The sequence below is a fragment of the Poecilia latipinna genome, unplaced genomic scaffold (assembly GCF_001443285.1).
Source record: "Poecilia latipinna isolate Pla-1442-1.1 unplaced genomic scaffold, P_latipinna-1.0 Scaffold37, whole genome shotgun sequence".
Lineage (NCBI taxonomy): Eukaryota > Metazoa > Chordata > Actinopteri > Cyprinodontiformes > Poeciliidae > Poecilia > Poecilia latipinna.
Genome location: NW_015112653.1, coordinates 859,015 through 882,909, shown reverse-complemented (window position 1 = coordinate 882,909; position 23,895 = coordinate 859,015). Strand labels below are relative to the sequence as shown.

General features: G+C 38.6%; 1 protein-coding gene across 2 annotated transcripts in view; it reads right to left on the bottom strand.

Annotated features, from left to right (window-relative positions):
• Nucleotides 1–19,587, bottom strand: part of hs6st3b (heparan sulfate 6-O-sulfotransferase 3b) — a 78,197-nt gene extending 58,610 nt beyond the window's left edge. For both annotated transcript variants that reach the window (XM_015044987.1, XM_015044996.1), the window contains exon 1: nt 18,632–19,587. In XM_015044987.1, coding sequence (XP_014900473.1) covers nt 18,632–19,176 — 545 coding nt within the window. In that variant the 5' untranslated portion in view covers nt 19,177–19,587. The remainder of the gene's footprint in view (nt 1–18,631) is intronic.
• Between the last annotated feature and the right edge of the window lie 4,308 nt (nt 19,588–23,895).

Genomic DNA, 23,895 nt, shown 5'->3' with positions numbered 1-23,895 from the left:
TGGGGAAACCCAAATGAACTCAAAAATTAAAAGGCTTAATTTCTTTTTTTTTTTTTTTTTTTTTTTTTGTCAGAGAGAATTTATAAACATCTGAAATATTGTCTATCGTGATTTCCTCAATCCAAAGACGATACCATTAAACTGCCCAATCCCGTCTGCTTATCAGCCCCAAAACTCCGCAGCCCAAGCTCTGCTGAAAGAACAATATGCCACAAACAATCTGAGCCAGAGAGTTTATCTGTCTTCAGTGAGAAATATTGGATGTTAACAGTAAAAACCTCTGTTCAATAAAAGACCAGCTTTGCTAATTAAATGGCTTCGCCATATGGAGATTGAAGAGAAATATTTTTATGTTTTCCCCACCGGCACTTCACACAAAACACTGTTCTAAACACATTGATCTAGTCTCGCAGGGGAGACTTTATGGTACCTGCCTCTTTCCTAACTGCTCACACAGACTTATCTCTGACAGAGTCTCAGGAAAAACCGACTGCTGGTAATGGCAGAAAATCCAAGCTGAGGTAAATTTGTGGGCAATTAGAAGGAGCTGCCAGCTCCCAAGCAGCGTGCCTGCTCCTTGCGCCGAGATGGGCAGATTTACCGCCTGTACTCCTCAACAGGCCTGTCTGTGTTTGTTCTGTCTCCAGTGGCTGACTGAAGACCTTGCTCGCCCAACGAAAACACCGTCAGAGATGGCTCAGCCAGCCATGAAATTGATTTTGTATTAACAAACAAGGGGGTCTGGTTTTCCCTTACTGTTAATCAAATCATTTCACAGAATGAGGGGGAAGAAGAGAGTAAAATCATTACCTTCCACCAGTAAATCAGGTTCACTGCAAACCTGGTGTCCCATTAACCCTGAAACCTGCTCAATAGCTAATTAAGGCAATTACTTCAGGCATGACACGGCAGTTAATCATGACTGACTAGCCCATTTATAGTGGTGGCTTCATTACCATTGGCAGGGCTCTCTGATGGGCCCCCTCATTCCCACACACACACAGGAAACACAGAGGATAAACGTGGCTGTTGGTCTGTTATCCACCCACTCCCCATTTACAGAGCTATTAATGGAATAGATAAAGGTATCAAAAAAAAAAAAATCTAGCGCAAATTGTTTGCTTAGATTCTTGATGAGCCATCTGCAATCATGAGTGTGATGGAGAGCTCGAGTTTCTAACATAATTACAGCTTCATTTTTTTCTTTTTTTGGCATTTGGTCTTTTATGTTTATCCTGACGAGATGGGAAAATGAGGAAGAGAAGTTTTTTTTTTTTTTTTTTTTAGTCTAAATTCACAAATTCAGGACATCACGGTCTCTAGTCACTTTATTATTTTCCACCCACCTGTCCATCCATTTGAAAATTCACGAATCTCAGAACTCTATCCTTAAAAATGGACAAAAACACAGAACTTTAACTTTGGTGAAGAGGAAAATCTGACCCCACAACATCCTCACAGCTCTGCTGCGCTGATGCTGTGAAATGGATGTTGATTACACACACAATTTTGTTCCTGCACAGATGTAATCCGAAAATGTCTCTGAGGCGTGAGGTGAAAAAAGGCGGATAAGCCACAGTTTGTGCCTGTGTTTGCGATCGTGCCTGCGGTACTGAAGAGGACTTTAGTTGCACTCCGACAGTATGATCAGCACAGCCTGACACCCAGCTTGTCAGCAGTTCCCATCCCGCTTGAGGGACTGATTCTGACAGACAGCTGTGCTGAGGGAGGCCCTTGTAGTGAACTGTCCTGAGTGGGAGTATTGATTTTACTGTTTGTCTCCCTTGACTGCAGCAAGGTGGAAGCTTGATGAAATAACTCCCTCAGCCATGTGGCTCGCTTCGCCCCCCGCCACCCCCCACACCTCCAGGCTCTCCTCACTCCTTTTTTTTTTTTTTTTAAAGATCAGCAGGTCTGTTTCTGTATGTTTACAAGGCATCTGGTGTGAATTGGTCAGAGCCTCCTCATCCTCACGCTGTTAAATGTCACTCTCCCTCCTCCGCTGCACATCAGTAAGCGATGTTGGCGCGGCAGGGCGCCCCTTTAGGTTGTTTCATTTCCATCCGCTGCCATGAATGAAAAATTTCTGGATGACCTGTCAATCTGTAAATATGACAGGAATTTCAATCTGCAACGGTTTCGGTGAGTCAGAGCCTCCAAATGTTCACTGACATAAAAAAAAAAAAAAAAAAAGAAAAGAAAAATAGAAGCAGTGCTGCATATTTCCCTGTAGCTTTCACATTACAGTTATTAAAACAACCAAAGGCTCATCTGGAATGCGCACTGCTGGGACACTTTTGACTTTGATCCACTTTAGGCAGACAACTCAGCGGACAAGAGAATTGCTGTGATTGCAAGTGTGGAGAGGTAATTAAAAACAGCGTGTCTGCCCTTGCTCAGACATTATTTGTCTTCTTAACATGGAAAACACAGCTGCTTATGAAGGGTTTACACAAGCAGGCGTCTGTTTGCTCTGAATTATAAAGCGCTGCTGTAAAGGTCCTCAGAGAGCTTTGGTCCGTGTCTTTGCTATTTAAACTATTAAAATTTGACTTAGATGTGTAGCCTTATATCGCGACGCTTTTCATTTCAAGGTAAACAGCAGAATGAAAACTCTGTGGAAAGGCTCCCTGTGGATGCATCTTGTTTTAAGATCTTTAGATTTTCTTCTTAGTATTAACATAGCGGGGCTACACAGTGGCACAGCTGGTAGCAACACTGCTGCCTTGCAGCAAGAAAATTCTGGGTTTGAATCCCGGACCAAGAGTTTGCATGTGTGGGTTCTCTCCAGGTCATTATGTACCATAGTTTAATCGTTTCATTTAATAAAGATATTTCTTGAAGGCTTCAAATTTTAGTTAGAAAACATTAGTGAACCAGGGTGCCAGAGAACAGGTTAGGGCCTGTATAAAAATAATAATAATTTAAAAAAAACTTGTTATAAGAAAGTCATAACAGATCCAACTTGTGGGGTCTCAAAAGCTATGTCTAGAAAACGATAAACGTGGAAGATGGTTATTTGTTTCAAATTTACAGCAAATGCTATGACCGGCAGAAAACCAACACTGCAAGTTCCCCTCAACTAACCATCACCACTGTGAAACATGGGGGTGGCCGTATCATGGTGTGGGAAGGCTTTAATTCAGCAGAAACAAGGAAGCAGGTAAGAACTGAAGAAAATATGGAGGGAGATGAAAAGAAGAGAAACCTTAAGCTATTTTCCAGCTCTAGAGATGCAAAGCAAGTTCCTGAAATTGCTGATGCAGGTGGGTGGTGAATGCAAAAGTATCCACCATTTTTTTTTTCAGATGTATTTATTTATACAAACAGATTGAAAGCTATGTCTCATTTACTTTAAGTTGGTCTAAGATCCCAAACAACATTGAAGTTTTTGGTTGTAACGTCACCCGACATGCCGAAGGGGTATGAATACTTTTGTAGGTTTCTTTATCTTAAATGATTGACTTTTAACTGGCCTGCAAACTCAATGACTGCATTTAATCTATAACAAGCTTTAGCTTTAGCCGCCACCCTGACCATAAGGAACGTCCTGCTGTACAGAAACTCATTATTTCACAGTCTTTAAACATACCGCCTCGACCCACTGAGAAATCCATTATCATAGCTAATGGTAGGCGCGCGTAGGAGGGAGTACAGCTTGTGCACCATAATACTCAAGGCCAAATATAAGAAAAAAAAAAATATATAGATCTGTGGTTGTGGTTCTTGGCAGTTTCATTTGTCTTTTCAAATATCTGACCAAGCTACGTGCTTGAACCCAAATATATAGTGGAACATTTACTTCTGGTTGATAAGAAGTTCTATGAAAAACTCCAGCCAAATCTGAACTCTTAAGCATTATAAAGTGAACTAAAGGATTGTTGGATGAATAGCAAGGCTTCTGAAGGTGATTTAACCACGCAGGGTAAAGGTGGCCTACAGTCCTATTACAGCTCTCATCTGTCAGACCTAAAAAAACAAGAGCAAAACAGCAACGGATAGGCATAAACACAATGGAGAGTTTCCAGATGTTGAAACGGATCCGACACGTTTTCCATCTCAAATTCTGGTCACCACACGCCATGCGTTCTCTTACTAGATCCGAGAAACAGAGTTGGATCGCTAACATTCACTCGGTAGGTCAATCAGACATCTTTTAAACTAATTATTCAAATAACAGTTAAGTTAGGTACTTTACATTAAGTTAAAATTCCCCACAGCACTGAAAACCGCTTTACCTGCAATATAAGGAACATCTCTTTCGCTTCACCCCAACATGAAAGTGTGTTAGAACCTCGGCAGCATGTCTGTGTTATTCTTTTTAATCATTATTGTTTTAGCACACAGGCATTTTATAACTTATAAATTGGGAAAAAATGGAGTTGAGAGGAATTTAATCTACTTTTCCCCAGACAGTCCATAAATGTGCTATAGATTGCGATATGTTTAAGTAATTTTTTACATATAAAACAAAGAAAAGGGCCAATCCTGCATGGAAAACATGAAGATTAACCTAAATTAAATATGAGCTGCGTTTTGAAACCCATGGATTTATGAGATACAATTAGTTTAAGTTCAGACAATTCTGGCTCACCGCCAAAGGTGGAAATCTGTCAGGACGGGATAATCAATCGATTCATCTGTGTTTATATACACTTTGGACCAAGATTATTCACAATGCTGCTAGAATAATTTTTTTAAAGTAATCTTTTTAATTTTATTTTCTTCTGATATGTATCTCTTTGTAAAAAAAAAAAAAAAAAAAAAGAGTTGCATGTCAGTCAGGCTTGAATTGTATTCAGGGAAGACACGAAATCACAACCACACACTAGAATCCCGAATAGATATTTTAATGTTTTCTTAGAATCAACTCACCTTATGACGCATATAACCTGGACTAAATTATGCTACATTAATATCAGAGTTTTGTATTTAAATCCCATGTTTTTATCTGCTAAAGAAAATAAGGAGTTTTCTCAGAATATTCTAAAAATGTATTTGTGTAACCTACATGCAAAATCAGGCTTAGGATGCACCTAAGTGCATTTATACTCATGTTACTCAGATTGTTCTTCAGTTCACACTGTCGCTCTTGAGTTAATAAAATTTAAGAAATATTCTAAGTGCAGAAGGAGAATCTTGCCCAGGGCAGCAGTCCAGAAAAGTGCACCAGCAGGACTGATGTGTTGAAATTCAAACTGGTTCACCTGGCTGAAATCCACCCGACAACTCAACAAACCCAATACGATTTTTTTGCCCTAAATCGTACGAACAAGGCATTACTTTGGGAGGATCCTACTATTACAGGGGAAATGGATGTGGAGCCAGTCTCTAGAGCTGTTTTTTTTTTTTTTTTCTGAGGTGTCGGATAGATTGCATATAAGCGGTTAGACTGGTTTCAGTTTTCCCCCATAACTGAATCCTTTTGGTATTTGGTGATAAATGCTATCTGTGTGGTAACGCCATGTGATTAAAGGACACAGCCCGAAGCCCGATTTCTCCTCTGCCTCCTCACTGTACCTGAATCAATCATCTGCAAGGATACAGTCTTGAGCTAAACTGGTTGCTCAAAGCTACTCTCCGTCCTTTTCTCACTTAAAGAGATAAGACGTAGCTTCGGGACTTGGTTTCAGACAGCAAATCCAATAAAGCACTCTTAATTGAATTTGTTGTGAAACTGTTTCAGTTTTTTTTAGATTGAATTCAAAATGCATAATTTATTTTTACAACGTGAAAAATCTTTTAAATGCATTAATTTTTTTTCCATTAATATTTTGAGGCATCACAGTAGGAGGTTGACAGCTTAGAAAACATAATTCCTTTACTTGATTTGCCTCAAAAACATTTCCTTTCTTTCCTGTACTGCTGCCAGTTTTCTTAACTATGGTCGACAGATGCAATTGGAGACAGAAACTTCAAATGCATCCCATTAGAGTTATCCAAACACATTATTGTAGCATCTTAAATATATTTTTTGTAGAATGTGTCATATTAAACACATTTCTTAGAGAACAATCTTGATGAATGTGGTAATTACATTTACCACACTCATCTTGATCTACTTTGCAGATAAAGGCAAAATTAAAAACACATAAGACTGGCTAAACAGGAGATAATTATATTTTATTTAATTTGGAAGGCAATTTATTTTCTTAAAAACATGGTTGGTTTTCTGCTACTTTTTAGCAACATCTGCAACTTACCAATGAGCCAGCAACATACAGTCACTTTGTCACATCCAAACAAAGATGTTTCTCTAAATTTGACCGATACGGATCAATATATGTATTGTAAATACACACTGAATGATGTTATTTAACTTTAAGATGGCTAAATAACCAGCCTGCACAGGCTTAGCATACTTGTTCTCTTTAAAAAAAATGGCATAAAGACAACATGTTGCCTTGAAAACAAAAAAAAAATGTACAAAACATTTTGAACTGTAAGCTTTAAAAATAAATGTTATATTACTTCAGCAACACGGTTGCTGTTTTTCTATTATAAAATTCTTGTAAAAATACTAGAATTCATTGAAGGCTTAGTTTTTTTACTCAAGGTTAATATATAGTGACGATTACATTTTGGACACTTCTTAGTTACCAAGACAGTCAGCATCAAGAAACATTAATGTGACAAAGCCATTATATTATATTATATTTGGGGAAAATCTACTCCGGCTTGAAGTTTTGATTGCAAAACTCAGGCGTCCTTCTGCCAACCGTTCTCTTTTTTTCTCTTCCTTTCTGATGTTTCTTTCGTCTCTGTTTGACCAGACAGCTGTTCCTTATTTCTTGGTTTTCACTTTGGTTCAAATCCAAGATTTGTTGCAGAATGTTATTTGTGCAGGGGAGCAAAGTGGCCTCGACAAAAAATAATAATAAAAATGCAGTGACTTTTTATGAACACTTGTGTTTCTCATCTTGAACTTTCAAAACCTAAATGTTGCTCCCACACACATATTTGTTCATTATATGCTATGTAGACCTGACAAGGTGAGCCAAACTTCAAAGAAAAACAGAGCTTGGCTCCACACTGAGCCGAATATGATTAAATTCAACATGACACCTGATGTTAAAAAGGGCTGTAGCTGCAGTTTTACAAATAGCTGTGAAACCGTATCAATGGAGGGGAGATTATAGCGGCGGTATAAGCAGTCAAATCAATCCCTGAGTCTTTTTGTAAAAGTCGATAGACGATCCAGGTTTGGTCCATTAGTCATGATAGCACCCTACTTTACATTGCAAGTGCATAGCAACACTGCTACTGAAAACTATCAAAGTGGCTTTTTCAATTGTTTCAGTGTACACACACACAAGAAGCACATGATAAGTTCGCTTGTATATACAGCACTATATTCAAATATAGAGCCAAACCTGAAGTACCCAGTAATGGAATAATCTACCTCTTGATGACACCGAGACACATTTTGATCATTCAGAAGAGCCACTCAGAGACACTTAATGCCGTTTCCTCTCTCCGTGACTTCTTTTGATTCGCAGACATGCCTGGCACCAGCAAGTGCAGGAAATGCCACCGATGTCAGGGCATTTTTCTCTCATCGCGGCCGACTTGAGGATAAACAAAAGGCACAACTCGGTTTCCGAAAGTGAGAGACGGCGCCTCACACGGAATGATGAATGAAGCACGTCGTGGTCGACTCGTCCTCGCTGGATGAGGACTGATGAGAAGTTAAGTGATCCCGGGATTTGTGGGTGGGATTTAAAAGCTCTGTCTTTTAGCCATTCATCTGGCATGCCGAGAGGGAATGACTCACACAGAGGGACATCAGATTCCTACCAGGAGTTTGATGTGCTGTGTCGCAAAACGTGCTGAGACATAATGCTATTTGTTCCACTCCAGCACACTGTGATGTCACAAGATGTTACCCCAATCTTGAAGCACCGTACGCTTATAAAGACAGTTTTTTAATGCATACTTATTACACTGCAGCCCGGGACTTGATTTATGCTGCAACATTGTAGACGGGTGTGAGCAGAAATTGTTTCCAAGGGTGAAATTCTTTTCAACTGAGATAGAAACTGCTACTTGATTCCCATAACACACAAAATGGAAGTTATTAAAATAGTTTTATAATAGTGTTAATGCAACATTCAGCTATGAATTTGTTTCACTGTAAATATTAAAAGAATAAATACTCACAACACATTTCAACCACTAAATCCAATGCATTTTAGTGAGATTTTATGTGACAACCTGAAACGAGGGAGTTTATGCTTTTATTGTCTTTTTTATGAATAAAAATGCGTTTGTTCTCAACCACATTCGCTGATATTTCTAAATAAGATCCAGTAATTTGTAGTTCAAATCCAGATGTGTGCAATGTAATCTCAGCCTAAACACAAGTATTCTGGTAGTGGCAGGGTCATGATGTGGGAAACCTCCGTGGGACGTGGAGTAAAGTTGACGGTAGATGGTTGATGGTAAAGTTGATGTATGGAACTAAATGTGGGAGAGTCTCATAATAAAATCAGTCAAAGACTTGACTCTGGGGTGAAAGTTCAACCTTAAGCAGGACAACATGTAGCCAGAGCTGGTTTGGATCAAAGTGTATGCATATAGAACAATGGCCTAGTCAAAATTCAGACCTAAACCCAACTGAGAATCTTGGCACAGCTTGAAAATTGATGCTTTTCTTTCGGTAGGGTCCAGGTATGTTAGAAGGAAGAGCGGAGGAAACAATCAGTCTGTAGATGTGCACAGCTGATAGATGGATACCTCAGGAGACTTATAGCTGCAATTACAGCAAGTCCTGACTCAGAGAGGCTAAATACAAATGCTCACGTTTTATTTGTAAAACATTTTGAAAACCATATATCATTTTTCATGTTACAACCACAAATGTGACAAAGCGTAAAAAATAAATATATATTTTTTTAAAGGCACCGTAACACACACTAAACGAAAAATGAATGAAAAAGAGTTTCAACACAGTGTGATTCTGCTCAAACGTCTAAACAACTTCCTAAATTAAAGAGGAACAAACCTATTTATAAATGCAGGATTTTAAGAGGCAATCTGGACTTCAATCTGTTAAGTGTGATTATTCAGATTCCTCTCCCAAGTCTGACTGCATCCACGCGATAGAAAGGATGGAGAGGAGCCCAGCAGTAAATATTCGATTTGCTGAACAGATTTCACATGCTGTGGGCAATTTTGGTGCAATATTTCTCATACACAAATGTCGCTGCAGCTCTCCTTGTGGGGCCATTCAGAGGTGCGGCACTTAAAAGTTTTAGTCGCTGCACCAAACTGCCAGCCAGCACAAATTGTTACAGCATCAAAAACACACAGAACTTAATCCTGCTGGGTGGCACGATCATGCAGCAGAGGATTAGTCTGTGAAGGTGACTCTACCTGCACTTACACTTTAAGTGTGCCAGGTACTCATTGAGCCTCTGAATCCAAATGGAGGAGCTGCGTGAGGCGTTCTGCTTAACCTAGCCTCCCCACAGTATGACTTACATGTCACCGGCTCGCCCCAAATAAAAACAGATGACCTTTCTCCAGGTTTCCTACAATAAATCAACTCAAGACGCGGTTATTCTTGGTGCGTTCCTTTCGTCGGCCCTTGTAGGAGCCAGAGGAGAAACAACGCAGCCGGTCACCTATGCTGTCATACTATTCCTCTTTGATATGTCAATCTGTCAAGTCACACCAAGCCTGAACAAAGGTGCCCACCACTTTCATTGGCATCACTGGTTAAGATGCGTTGAAAGCCTTAAAATAAATTAATCTTTTATTACGCCAGCGTAATGCCACTCGTAAAAAGGCTGCTCCAGTTCTCCAACACTGAGACATTCTTAATCTTCCTCACCTTCCTCTACGATGCGTGTGTGTGTGTGAGCAAGATAAATTAGAGTTCTCATCCAGTCGCAGTTTTAATTCTTTTACAACTTCTTAATCATTGCTCTGGCTGTAGGCATGGGCAAGTTGGTGGGAAAATCTATTACTTTCACAGTCTTTTGCAGAATCGTGAAGATCAAGTCATATCTGCCTTATTTAACGAGCTTCTCCTGTGTTTCCCATTTTGAAGAGGAGATATAAGAACTGGGTGACTGTCTCACATTGAGGAATCAGGAAAGGACTATGTTAAAAAAAAAAGTAAAAAAAAATGCATAAAAACTATTTTATTTATATTTATTCTTTAGGAAATTTTAGAATTTCAACAGTAATAAAATGTATATAGGTTATTTCTTAATATATTTTTTAACCACAAAAATAAATATACTGAAAATAAAGGTTACTTTCAAAATTTTAAATTAATGTGGGATTATACTTGAATGAAAACAAATCATTTAATTATTTCAGGCATTGTACACTTTGAGAGTCTCTTATTTTTATGAATGAGCTATATATTTTAGCTAATCAAAGTTAATTCACTTAAGAAGAAACAGCCTCTGGTTTCCAAGCCACGCATAATAATTTCAAAACAATTGTGAGGCACTGACCTCCAAAAACTCAAATGGTTTCACAATTTGGGGGGGAAACAGAGGAAAAATATAATTGTGCCCCTAATTTCAGGAGCATCTGAGCTGCTGACCACAATATTAACATCATGGGGACATTAAACTGAAATCACCACATCACTACAGCTGCTGACTTGTTCTTATCAATCTGATGACTACATCTATGAAGATAAGCTAAAGGGCTTTTGATTTTCTTTGTTTTATTTCAGTCTAGAGACCTGCTTCTAATCAAAAGCTCATATTACATAACAAACCTGAAATCTGTCGCTGTGTTAACACACAATGCTGATAAAATAGTAGTAATGTGGGGGAAAAAATCAAATTAAGTGCATCATCTTTTGAAGGAGTACAAATGTATCCCCCCAGTGCACCAAATTACACTTCTTAGAATAAAAGACCTGAATCAGATCCTTGGAAAATCATATTTGCCAGGCCAGCAGATATTTTCTGCCAAGCTTTAGAGTTTTCATTTTCTTAAGTGGCTTTTAAAAAAAAAAAAAAAAACGACACAGAACCACTTCCCAAACTAAATGAATATTGACAAATATCCATTGAAGTATATTTTATAAATGCAAATATGAGGGCTACTTTTGTTTATTTAGATATTCAATGAATGCTCAGACTCTTAATTGAATTACGGAAAAAAGTTTCACACTTTTCCAGGATCACAGGGATTTGCTTCGGTTATCCATCCAAAATAAACATAAATAAGCAACTAGAATTACTGAGCACTAATTGGCAGCTAAGGTTTCATGGGATACGTTTCCTCCGAAGCAAATCTTGAGTCAGATTTGAAGCATATTTATTATGACGTTAAACAAGTGTTTCGCATATGCTGCTGCACACTCCGCGGAGGTAACACTTAATTATCAGACCAACTGAATTACTGCTCAGGCCTGCCAGCGATGACGACTTGAATTAATGACACATGAAAAGCAATCTTCGTGCCCAGGACGGCCTACAGGGGCACTGTGAGCTTCACACACTATAAACACCCCGTCATACTGACGAGAGCTCTGCCTCCTACATCAGAACGATGTGCCCAGAACTGTAAATCCACCCAGCTTCCCTCATTCGAGCTGATCTGTGACCGCAGGGCGTCAGCTGTGCTGCTGTTTCGCTGTCTCATTAAAGTCCTGCACTCTCGCCTCCTTCCAGGGCAGGAGAACGCAGCCAGAAACAGCTGGAAACGTGTGAATCCCTGATGTGCTACAGCGGTGTTCATCCATGCGCTCGTCTGACCATGTTAAATTAAACTTTTATATTTGAGCTGCTAAGAGAAGGTTCACGTGTGGCAACAAAGCAAGCCTCCTCTCACGAACCTGGGCATGTAACTAACACTAATACTGATACTAACATTGGTTTTAATTGCAGCCGTTTCCAATTAAAGTACAACTGATGGGAATTGATTTGGTTTAAAAATGTTATTTAAACAAAAATAATGGCACCGCACCAGAACTGTCAATACTCTGGTGTCGCCCTTTTACCAGTAACACAGGACTTGTTAATACTTCATAAGGTTTGATTAAACAACCACAGAGGTATTTTCATCTCAGCTGTACTATTTCTTTGTTGATTTGGCCATTTGTGTTTCAGTTCATTATCCTGCTAAAACACCCGATGGCAATCAATTCTCAGTGGTAGACTTCATCGGATTTCTATTTAAAATCTCCTAGTATTTTTAAAAGTTAATAATCCCATGCAAGCTTCCCGACACTTTGGGATAGAAACAGGCCCACAGCATCAGAGATCCTCCTCCATGCATAACAAGTTGGCTGCAGTTTTTTATGAACAAACTACCTGGGGAGCTTATTGGCAAAAGGCTAAACCTAACTGACCAAAGCACATGATTTCAGATAAAGTGGCAGTAAAGTTTAGCAAACCTTTTCCTCTCTCTAACATTTGGCTCCCAGGGTTTTCTTTCTTTTTTACCACCTTTAACATCCTCTTCACTGTGCTTCTTGGCCAGCTAATCTCAGGTCCTTATCCTGCCTAGATTTTAGCGCCTAAAAGAAATAGACCTCTGTGTGACACCACATTATTCACTTCAGGGAGAGTTAATTAGACATTACTAGCTGATCCTCTTACAAAATTTAAGCATACATTTTTAAAAGTGTATCCATTATGTTTATGGGTTTCCAGTAATTGTTTCAAACATTTTTGAATTGGTTTCTCTATGTGAATAAATGCACTCAAAATAAAAAAATATATATTTTTTCTAAAGAGGTCAGAGTGAAACTATGCTACTGAAGTAAAGGTTGACTTTATTCAAGGATTTTTAAACATTTCTGCAAGGCATGCAAGTAAGTAAAACAGGGGATTGTTTATAGGATTGTTTCAAAATGGATAAGCCCAAATAGAGTGGATACTTACATGAATATATCTCATTGCTCTGTTTTTTATGTTAATAAAAGTTCTATTAGCATTTCTTAACAAAAGAGAGTTATTCCATACATTTGAACAATCATATTTTAGGTGGAGTCATGAGAACTGGCTTCTGTAAAAGGCACTTCATCAGTAAAGAAAATGCAACCTTATTTGACTTAAAAAGCAATTATACTTTAGAGTTTTAAAATGAATGATGCATGATTTATTCCTTACTTTAAAATCTATAAATATTAAAAGTATGAAAAATAAATTAATCATAATGAGCCTTTCTATTGTTTTTCCAAAGCAGATTATTCATTTTAAAAGCACATTTGACAACAAGAAATCCCTTTTAGCCACACCTCTCTTAGAAATGGGAAGTGAAAACCACGCATGGGTGATTTTGTATTATCTGAACCTGCCGTGTCAGATGGGTTATTGTTGTAAATGGGACATGGAGTGTTGTCTTGAATAAAGATGGCATTTTTCAAGGGAATATAACAAATAGATTTGTGACCACTTGTAATTCCAGGTAAAGCATGGAGAGAGCTCTTTTTTTTTTTTTTTTTACAAAGATCTTCTATGCAGGACACGTGGATGGCTTTCTTCGAAGTCAGCAAGGTAGAGCAAATACCTAAGATTGGGAGTATACAGCCAGATCACTGAAGAAAGTACAACCACTGTCTATAATCTCAGCATATTTGTCAGGTAAAATAATGCTTTCTAAAATCATTTGTTAAAGTCAACAGATCACAACGAATCGATGCTTCCTAGTGCTCAGCTTCAGTTTTCACTCTTTCACTCTTTGAGTATCATCAAAAACTGTGTTCTCAAAGAACATTTTGACACCTAAACACTATAGTTAAACCTTTCCCAATAAAATACTGATTATGTGGAGAAAAGTGAGACTTGTATCACTATTGCATGGCTTGCTAATATAAATGAATCTACTCTTGTGATACAGCAAGGAGTGCTCTGATGTCTATTAGTGCAAATCAGAGTAACAATGCTGGCCAAAAGTGGAGAAGTTGACAGTTTTAGACAAGTGGCTTATCATCTATAAGGGACAAGTGCATCAGCTGCATCAGACACATGTGAAAAATATGCTCTGTTGTTATACACAAACAAACAAAAAGGCTGGGTTAATCTTGTTTTTAAGAAAAATTTAGTTGGGACAGAAGTTAGACACTTTTAATCAAACATTAAGTCAAACATTGCTGCCAAGTTTGCTGATATAGAAAAATGATAAGAAGGACTCCCATCATTACGTTGCCATTTTCAGGTATACACTCTCTTGACTAGATGTTGTGAAAAATCTTATACAGGATGAAATGATAAATAGTAAAATAGTAGAATCATGTTGAATAATGACGGTATTCTCATTGGGTTGTATTGTTTTGTTAGTCTTAATACATCAGAGGATGAGTTGGTTCATTTACAATAACGCTAACCTTTTACCTGCTAAGTAGCAGAGCAAACTAGTGCAACATTTTATGAAGTGTTACGAGGATTGAATGTTTATGTTTGGGTTTGTTGTGTTTTATCTTTTCTTGAAAAAACACTATGCTGTTGTTGACTATGTATACCAACCTGATCTTTTTAATGCAGATTTAAACAAAAAGTCAAAATCATTCATTTTAACCAAAAATATTTAATATCCAGTAATCTATTTTAGGGGTTATTCTTTTAAACCTAGACAAATAATTGCAATAGGATTGCTTTTAAACTCGGTACGGTATAGGAATGTAAATGTCTGATGTGCTTTTCATGTCTGGATGGAAAATAAAACAGATCTAAAGAGCATTGTAGCTGTGCTAGATAATAATAATAAGACATATTAATCTTTGTATTGTATAAAAGATGGCAAATGTATGACGACAACTATACATTTTAATGAGGAGTATAAAAAAATGGACCTCACCTGTGTAAGCATGACTTTATCTCATACAAGTTTGAAGCATTAAAAAAATAAGTCTGCATTATGGTAAATTTACATCAGTCCACTGAAAAGGGTGATTCCACCTCATTTAATCTATTGTATTAAAAAGATGTTCATGATCAATTTCTTAACAGTAACAACTTTGCAAAGCAATATACATTTCTATTTCTGTCTTAGCTATAGGAGGGAACCATCACTAAATAAGCACATACAGTATAAACTGCTGTTTGTGCTTGTTTAGGCAATTAACTGAAAGGATATGTGTCACCAAGCATCTATGCAGCAATGCCTACATACATACACACATGTTTTTCTGTTGGTTTATATTTTTATCATAAAGCTCTGTGTGAGAATAAAAATAGAAAATTGCTCCACACATCTATAAAAGGATTTGGAGAACCAAGGTCCAACTGGAAGTGACACTGATTTATTTGAGGTGTATTCTGTATTTCCAAATGTAAAGATTTCAAACTGTGTGATTTATAGTTACAGTTTTGCCTCCTCGACTTTGTTACTGCTGCTTCACTTTGTGTCATTAACAGATGTTTGAGGATGAAAGAATGAAAATGCACTGTAAAATGCAACAGTGAGAAACAAAATGAACCTGTTTTGATTTTGATGGCAAGCCCTATCAAATATTTCTGTGATTTTTAAGTGCAGCCTTTTACTACATAGACTCCCGAGGACATGATTTACTCAAGATCTTTCTTTGCATTTGTATGAAATAAATTTTGCAAGGCCGCTCCTTGCGCTGTGTCCCAGTGTCACACTGAATATATCTACATGAGTAATTCCAGACTGGAAAATTGAATAATGAACATGTAGCAATCAGAAATAATTCTTCCAGCACTCCTCAGACTCTGCAGGCCTTTAGAAATTTCTTCCCGAAGATGAAAAACTACCTGCTCGGTGAGCCCTGCCCCAATGCAAACAGATAAGTAATACCAAAGCAACTTAAGAGGACAGCACTTAAAGGTTTGTTTCTCCACAATGCCCCCGAAGAGGGTCGACCTGCCTGCTCCACTTCTCCCCTGACTGACAGTGCACTCCAGAGACGCCACGCCGCAGGACACGCGCGCTGATCCAGCCTGACACGCCTGACCTTTCCCGGGCCGCGCAGCTGACTTACCGTGCGCCGCACCCTGCTTGGCTGAAAAGGCCACGCGAGGCCACGCAAGGGATGCCATCGCAGCCTTCCTTCACCTCTTCTTGCTGCCACTGCAGGAGCCGGCAACTTGCATGTGTGAGGAAAGTCAATCTGAGGAGTGTTCACCCACAGTACAAGGGCAGGGTATCTGAATTGATATTGACATTCTGTTTGTATTCTCTCAGGGCAACCTCAAAGGTTTTTGTTGGCAGATTTCAACGCTTTCACTACTTATTAGAAAGTACAATGCTGCTATTGTCACTCTGACCAATTGTTTAGCTTAATGAACGTATTATTGGGCTAATGCTCATTTCAGAATCATAATACATAACGCTAATACTCCTTTCATTAAGCAAATCCCCCTCAAAAAAAAATTGTAAAAATAAAAAAAAATCCACCAAAAATAATGGCTGGCCAGAAAGGGAATCTAACTGCACTGTGTCTTGTTGAGAAGGAGAAGCCTCAGAATAGATGCTGCGGGAGGCCACTGAAGAACAAGCAGCGGGAGGATTGTAAGTGCAGAACAGATGCTGCAGCTGTGAAATGAAGAGCTGTCGCATCCAGCGAGCACTTCCCAGAGTACAGAAAACACTTGGCACAGCAGAAATAAATCATGTGCTTGCGTGCTTTGCTGGATGATTGTATTTTTTTTTTCTGAAAGAGGAAGGACATTCTCTGCAGTTCAGAAATCCAGCTTACGTTACGAGACGTTTTGGTCAGCGCTCTTTCCGTGTGCCGCGTGCATTTCTGGCACACTGAGTTTTTAATGTCCTTGTTTAATGAATAGCCTGGAAACCTAATGCTGCTTTGAAAATCCGTGAGCTCAGACGTGCTTACTGCGCTGAAAAACAGACACGTGGACATATAGCATGTATAGTATGTCGCTTGTGCACTCATTGCTATGTGCCTCTTTGCATCTCTTTTGTGCCAGTAATTGCAAGTGTCTGCAGCGGATTCGACAGTCTAAAATAGACCCAGTGAATTTTAAATTATCTTCATTGCTTTTTCTCTCAGATAACATCAAGCTTGTGCGGTAATTGTAATTTGAAGCAAATCACTAGCTGAGATGGCAAACAAATCAAGATTTTGATTAAAAAAAAAAGACAATTTAATTAATTTTCTACACCAAAAAGACACCTTTAGGCAATGTATGGACAGCGGTAAAGGTCAGCAAGGAGTGGGAACTTTTAGACATTTTGTCACCTTACAACAAGAAACATCAAACTGTTTTGTTTGGACTTTGCAGGCCAACACAATATAGTGCATTATTCTGAAATGGATTAAAATAGAAACATGGTGATCAAGCATTTACAAGTATATTTTGCTGCAATTACAGCTGCAAAGCTTTTGAAGTATGCCTCTACTAGGTTTGCATATGTAGATATTGTGATTTTTTATCATTCTTTTTCTTCGCTGTGTAGCTCAAGTTCAGTGAGACTGGATAAGAGGACACCAGTGTCCTCGTGACACTTAAAGCGTCACCCGCATTTGTTGCATTCTCTGACATATTTTCTTTAGTTTACACTGTCTATCATTTCCTCATCAGTGTGGACAAAAAGCAAAAACCACCACCACCATGTTCCGCCCATTTGCTAAGGGTGATGTGCTGTATTAGTTTCTCACCCAACAGCATTTTGAATATAGGTTAGAAAGATCAATTTCCATCAAATTCGACCAGATGAAACTTTTTCCACATTTGCTTTTTCACTCTTCTGCATGGCCCGTGGCACATTTTGAAGGAGACTTTCTTTCAACAATGGCTTTCTATCCGCAGCTTTGTGGACAGCTTATCCCACCTGAGCTGTGGATCTCTGCAGCTCCTCCATTGTTAATATGGGCCTGTTGGCTGCATCTATGATCAAAGTCCTCTCTACTCATCCAGTCAGTTTATGTGGAAAAACCTGGTATTGGTAGATTTCTAGTTATCATAGTATTTTCATTTTTCGATCACACTAAATCCCAATAGAATACAATGCAATAACATGAACATTTTTGAGGAAGAAAAGTTAACGACTATCAGCACTTATTGACCCTCTGTGCAAGCTAGTGGAGCTGTTTTCCCCTTCATTTTTAATAGATTTTATTTTTACCGAAGGTTTGATCTGGTTATCAAAGGGCATTTAATATTGTTTGGAAGGTGGCCCTTCAAATCTGATAACCACTTTCATGTTTTCCTGTACAAAAGGTGAAAATGTGATTGAAATGGTGCCTGCAGATGTGCAAATGTTGTGGTTCAGGGGAAATAAAATGAACAAGTCTGACTCTAAAAAAGCACCACTTTCAATTGTTTTTTTTTTTGTTGTTGTTTTTTGTGTGTGTGTGTGTGTGTGTGTGTGTGTGTGTGTGTGTTTTTCCCTGGGAGCTAAAAGCATTGATTGTTCGAACTGAAACAGCCTTAAAAAGATGGATACACAGAGTTTGTGGTTAAATGAACCAAAGAACACTTGCTGAATAGAAAAGTTAGAAGTGGCTGAAGAGTTGCATAGGGGCGTATTTACTGAGAATGACATGAAATGTAACATAAATTAACTAATTGTTACAAAGATAAGCGAGTTTTAGAGGTTGCTACACCAGAATTTTGCATAAGACACAATATATTTAGCATTTATCACAAATTCCTCCTCAATCCTTTGCTTATAACCTGCAGCAGTTTTTAAATGTCACGGGGTAGGGAGCCTGTTAATTTATTACCTTTTATTCCTCTGGGCCTCCTTCTTATCCATTACGACCGGAACGCAGTTCGTCAGCTCGGTCCAGTCCGCGTGCAGCCCGCAGCTCCAGCCCGTGGAGAACCGGGAGAAGAGCCAGGACTCCTCTTTGCCCGGCCGGTGGCAGGTGCACTTCTTCTGGCCGGGCTTGCAGTCGCACGGCTGCTCCAAACGAATATTCCTCACCAGATGCCTGCCGAAGGTGGTCCCGCCGGTCTTCTGGATGTGCAGGAACACGATCACGTCGTCCCCTTTGATGTTGAACTCCACGTGTCTGTCCAGGTCTCTCTCGGTGAAGTTGAATTTGGACGGCACCTTCGGCGGACCGTCATCGTCCAGGTCGGAATCTCTGTAGAAGTCATCGGCGTCCTGATACGGGGAAGAAAGCAGGCTCACCCCTCTGAATCTCTCCTCGGACTTAAAGTGGCACGAATTGCTGCCCGCTGGACAAATGTACTGATAACCTATCATAACAAAAAGGACTGCCAAGATGGGAACCAAGATGAGCTTGCTGGATCTCTCATCCATTATATCTCAGGATAGTGTCTTCATTCCATTACTGTAAATAACAGGTATCACCCGGAGGCTGTTCGGACGGAGATCAGTATTCCTTCATTTCTTTTTTTTATTATTATTATTATTATTGTTAGTATTTAAAGCGCCACATGTTGATCACCCTCCTGACACGCGGGATGTGGACAGACGAAATGGCTTTTAAAATGATCCACGCCGTCTGCGCTGCGCTGCCTTGGGAATGTCCAGATTCAAGAGTCATGGCATGCAAATCTGTGGCTGTCCAACTTCTGAAGCCGCCGTGAAGCTGCATCTGCTCCGACCACTCCGATGAAATGGGGTAGGGGGGTGGGGAGGGAATAAAGAAACAAAGAGATCAGAGAGAGTTTTTAAGCTTCACTCTCTTTCACCTTTACAGACTCGGTTCTGCTCGGACAGCTGCATCCTGTCTGCACGGACCGGCTGAGACTCACTGACTGGCTCAGCTGAAAGCACTGCTTTTTGAGAGGATGCTGCTGCTGCTGCTGCTGCGTCTGAGCCGACAAATACGCGTTTTGCCCTCTTCGTGGATGGACTGGGAGAGAGCTCCACGGCTCATATCCCTATCCTATCCACCACATAATCTTGTTTTACAGAGAGCGAAGCCAGGAGCAGGATAGACGCAGACAAAATAGAGATTTAAACCCATATTTAATTAAATACCTAAACCCTATATGCAGTACAACTTCTCAAACACATTCATTCCACCTTTAAATGTTAAAACAGAAACATATCTATCAGAAAATCTTTTATTATTTCAAGTAAAATTAAAAATAAAGAAAAGGGCAAAATTTATTACTTATAAGACGGTGGCTTTGTATTGTATTCAGCCTCTCAAGTCAATACATTGACTGCTATTCTAGCCACCTGTCTTTCTGAAGAATGTCTCATCCAGGTTTGCACATGTGGAAACTGAAAATTTTCCATTCCTCTTTGCTAAAAAGCACCAGTGTGGATTGGGCAGAAAGTATCTGCAAACAGCAATTTTCACATATTTACTTGGCTGCAGTAAATAGCCAAGTTGAGTTTAGATCCAACAACACATAAAGAAGTTGTGATAAAAACCATAGTAGCTCTGGCTGCATGTTCTGGGTCAATAAACAGATCAAGGATGATTCTTTATTCCTGCCCGAATCCTTTCGCAGCCGTTAGCGGCTGTGTTATTAACGCTGCTCTATCTATCTGTGTGTCAGTCTGTCTGAGGTTGAGGAATGATTATTAGAGTAAGAGGAACTCCATCAGTGTCTTCTTGTGGGTTACAACAAGTGATGGAAACTGGCATATGTCCTCAGCTTTCTGCCTCTTCTTCCGTTTTGCCTCCCAGCTCCTTTGCCCCAGCATCACTCCTCTTCCTCTTCTTCTTCTTCTCTCTGGCTGTTCACCCGAAATCTTGGTCATTCCATTGTCAGACATGCAACATCAAAACCTTCAAGGTTTTTCAGAAAACTGGTTGATCATTGGTTGATCTAACGCTTCACACATTTACCTTTGTTGGAGAAACCCAGTATTCGCTTGGGAGAAAATCAGGACACATTTAGAAAAAAGAAAAAAAAATATGTAAATGTGTATATGCTTTCCATATTATGACAACTTGTTCAAGCCTCTAAGGCTTATACAACAAACATATGCTTAAATGTTGTGGAGGGTGAGGCTATTCAACAGAGACCCATATAATACATTTTGATCCGTAATACATAAGCAATCAAAAGTGTAAGAAAAAGCAGAGAATTATACATACTCACTTGAACTGATTGTACAAAAGCATTTGTAACCTGTTTACAGAAATGAGAAACGGCTTTTCGATGTGCATAAGCGACACAATGATTTGATGACTGAACAAGTAGTGAGAATTTCAATTGTGTTCTGAGAACTGCACCGAAGCGACTGAGAAAAACTCAAACGGAATCAAATTAGAACATTTGATTTTAAGGGAAATCGTGGTTGAAAATGAATACCTCCATCTGCTTTTTAAATGAATCTCGACCGCAGAGACAGAGGCAGCTCCTTCCACAGTCGAGGTGCACTGGCTTGGAAAGAGTAATTCCCTCAAGTTCTATCCGGTTTGCTAGTACATTTTAGTTTAAGACTTGGGAGCTCAAGTTGGAGAATGTGGCTTTATCAATTCAGTGAGGAAGGAGTTTATACGTGCATGGCCCTGAAAGTTAAAGTCAGGATTTAAAAATGAATTCTGAAAGGACTGAATAACAGGACAGATGTGAACTCTTCTTTTGCTCTTAACTGATTAAGAACATCTTGTTTTGAGTGATTTTCAGGAGACAATGATTTGTTTGAACAAAACACCTGATTCTTTTAAGTTTAGCTTCAGAGCTGGGTTTTAAAGTTCAGTCCGTGGCTTGGTCAAACGCTGCTCTCAGGGGGAATGTTCAAACACTCACACTGTGTATTTGGGGTAGTTTTCCTTGTGTGACTTTTAATTCTGTCCACATTTCAACCACCTAGTTGATAGTTGGATAAACCTGAGTCCTTCATGTTTCCAGTCTTTTTGAATCACTGGCTGTGAAACAAACTACCACCTTAATGCTACCATTGACTGTAAGACTACACAAACTACACCTTTAGAACAACCAGTTGTAACGTGTTGCTTTAACCATCTGGTTCCAAACTTTTATATTTACATATGAAAAGAAACAAGATAGGATGTTCAAAAACAACCCAGGAACCACCAAGACTCAAGTCTTGGAAATTTCTGGACCACCAGTCAAGCCAGTGATATAGTCAGCGACTGATGACGTCCCACTTAGGAAGAAAGCCTGTGATCCAAAATTGACACCTTCTTAGCTCGGTTAAAATTTGAAAACACCAACATAGAAGAACTGAATATTAATATAGTCAGAAATGTCAAAGCTTGAGCGTTTTGCCCACAATGACAAGAAAAAAGTTTTTGAAGAGACAAGGTCTTTGCTTTATACCTAAAAAAAAACACCGTTACCAACTGGTGCACTGCACAAAGTGGCTGGAACCTCCAATTCTGTAGCTTTTCCTCAAATTAAAAATAAAATACTTAAATCTATTTGTATAACTTTACAACTTGTGCAAACAATTACATAAATAAAAAAAAAATCATTAATTTTATTTTATTAATTTTTATTGAATTTCAATAAAGAATTCAAAACTCTCACCATAACATCAATCCGTCTGTCCGTCTGCTCATCCTTCTCTAAATTTTAAATGAACTTAATAAAATGAAATAAATTGCTTGTTTGAGAGACATCAGCAAAAACATCTCAATGATTCTCTCAGAAGAACATACTTGAATCAGACCATTAAGGTCATTTTTAGTTTAGAAATTATGGAACAGAAAGCACAAGCATGAAAGAGATGCAATTATTGTGAGCAAAGGAACTACAGCTAAAACTGTGTTTACAAGAGGTTGTCTGGTCCTTATTCTTATGTATTCATCTTTTTATCCCCCAATAAAATAAATAATTCTGTTCTGTTGTACTTATTTCAAACTTATGTTCAAAGACAGAGGTAATGCGCTTCCACTCAGACAGTCTGAAATAAATTCATGAACAATCATGAGTTGTCATTATGTTACTCTGATTTTTTTTTCTATCTGCAGATGAATCAATAGCATGAAAAACATTTCAATAATGAGGTAGTTTATGCATTTAATTCTCTTACTGACCCTGGAAGTGCAGAAAATGTTCATTCCAGCCATCTTTTCTACCTACTTGTTATTATTCGGGGACAGGGTTAATGAGTGCCTATACCTGTTGTCAATATGAAGGAGATGAGGAACATCCTATCCTAGACAAGTTGCCAGTTTGTAACAAAGCCAACATGTGACAAGCAAGACACTGATGTTTTTCAAACAACTTAGAATTTCCATCTTGGATGAGGATTGACAAGCAGTTCAATTCAATTCAATTCAATTCAATTCAATTCAATTCAATTCAATTCAATTCAATTCAGTTCAGTCAATGTCCCTCACTGAGCATAAAAAGATGAGATAGTCTTAAGAAGGGTGGCTTTTCCAGTTTGCAGGGTGAGGAAGAGAAAAGGCATGCTTACAAAACCAAAAACACAAAGCCACGAATGTATTTTTGAGAAAAACATAAATGGAATCAATAATTCAGAGCAACATCAGATGCCAACAATTACTCAGATCCTTAGTTGCAGAATCGAAGAGGTGGCTCAAGGATAGGCATTTTAGCCCTAAAAAGTTTGAAGTGGATTAAATGTGCGGATGGCGTATCTTCACTGGATATTTCCTTAGTTGCATTTGTAAGAAAGAAAATTTTGGAAGGATGCAATATTTTAAAAACGAAATATACAAAATTGAAGCACACAATTTGGTGCACATTCTGTGTAATGACAACATTCCAAAAACGGTGTTTTATCAATACTGCAAAATATTGTCTGCTGACTGAAAATTTCAGTTTAAATTATTTATTTTAAAATGTGCTTAGTTTAATTTTATTACTTTATAATTAATGTTTACAATGTTTAGATTCACAAAAATGTGACACTGAGTGTCTTAGAATCTCAATTTATATGTGCTACACTTAGTCGTTTAGTGCTCATGAGATGGGTCACAACATCCCCTGGTGTTTAGGGGAAAATTGTATGGAAACAAGCTTCAGTCTATTTAGCTGTCTGCCGCTGTGCCGGAATATTTCTCACATTTTCATAGGCTTTTATTTAATCATACATATACTATCAGATTTTGTA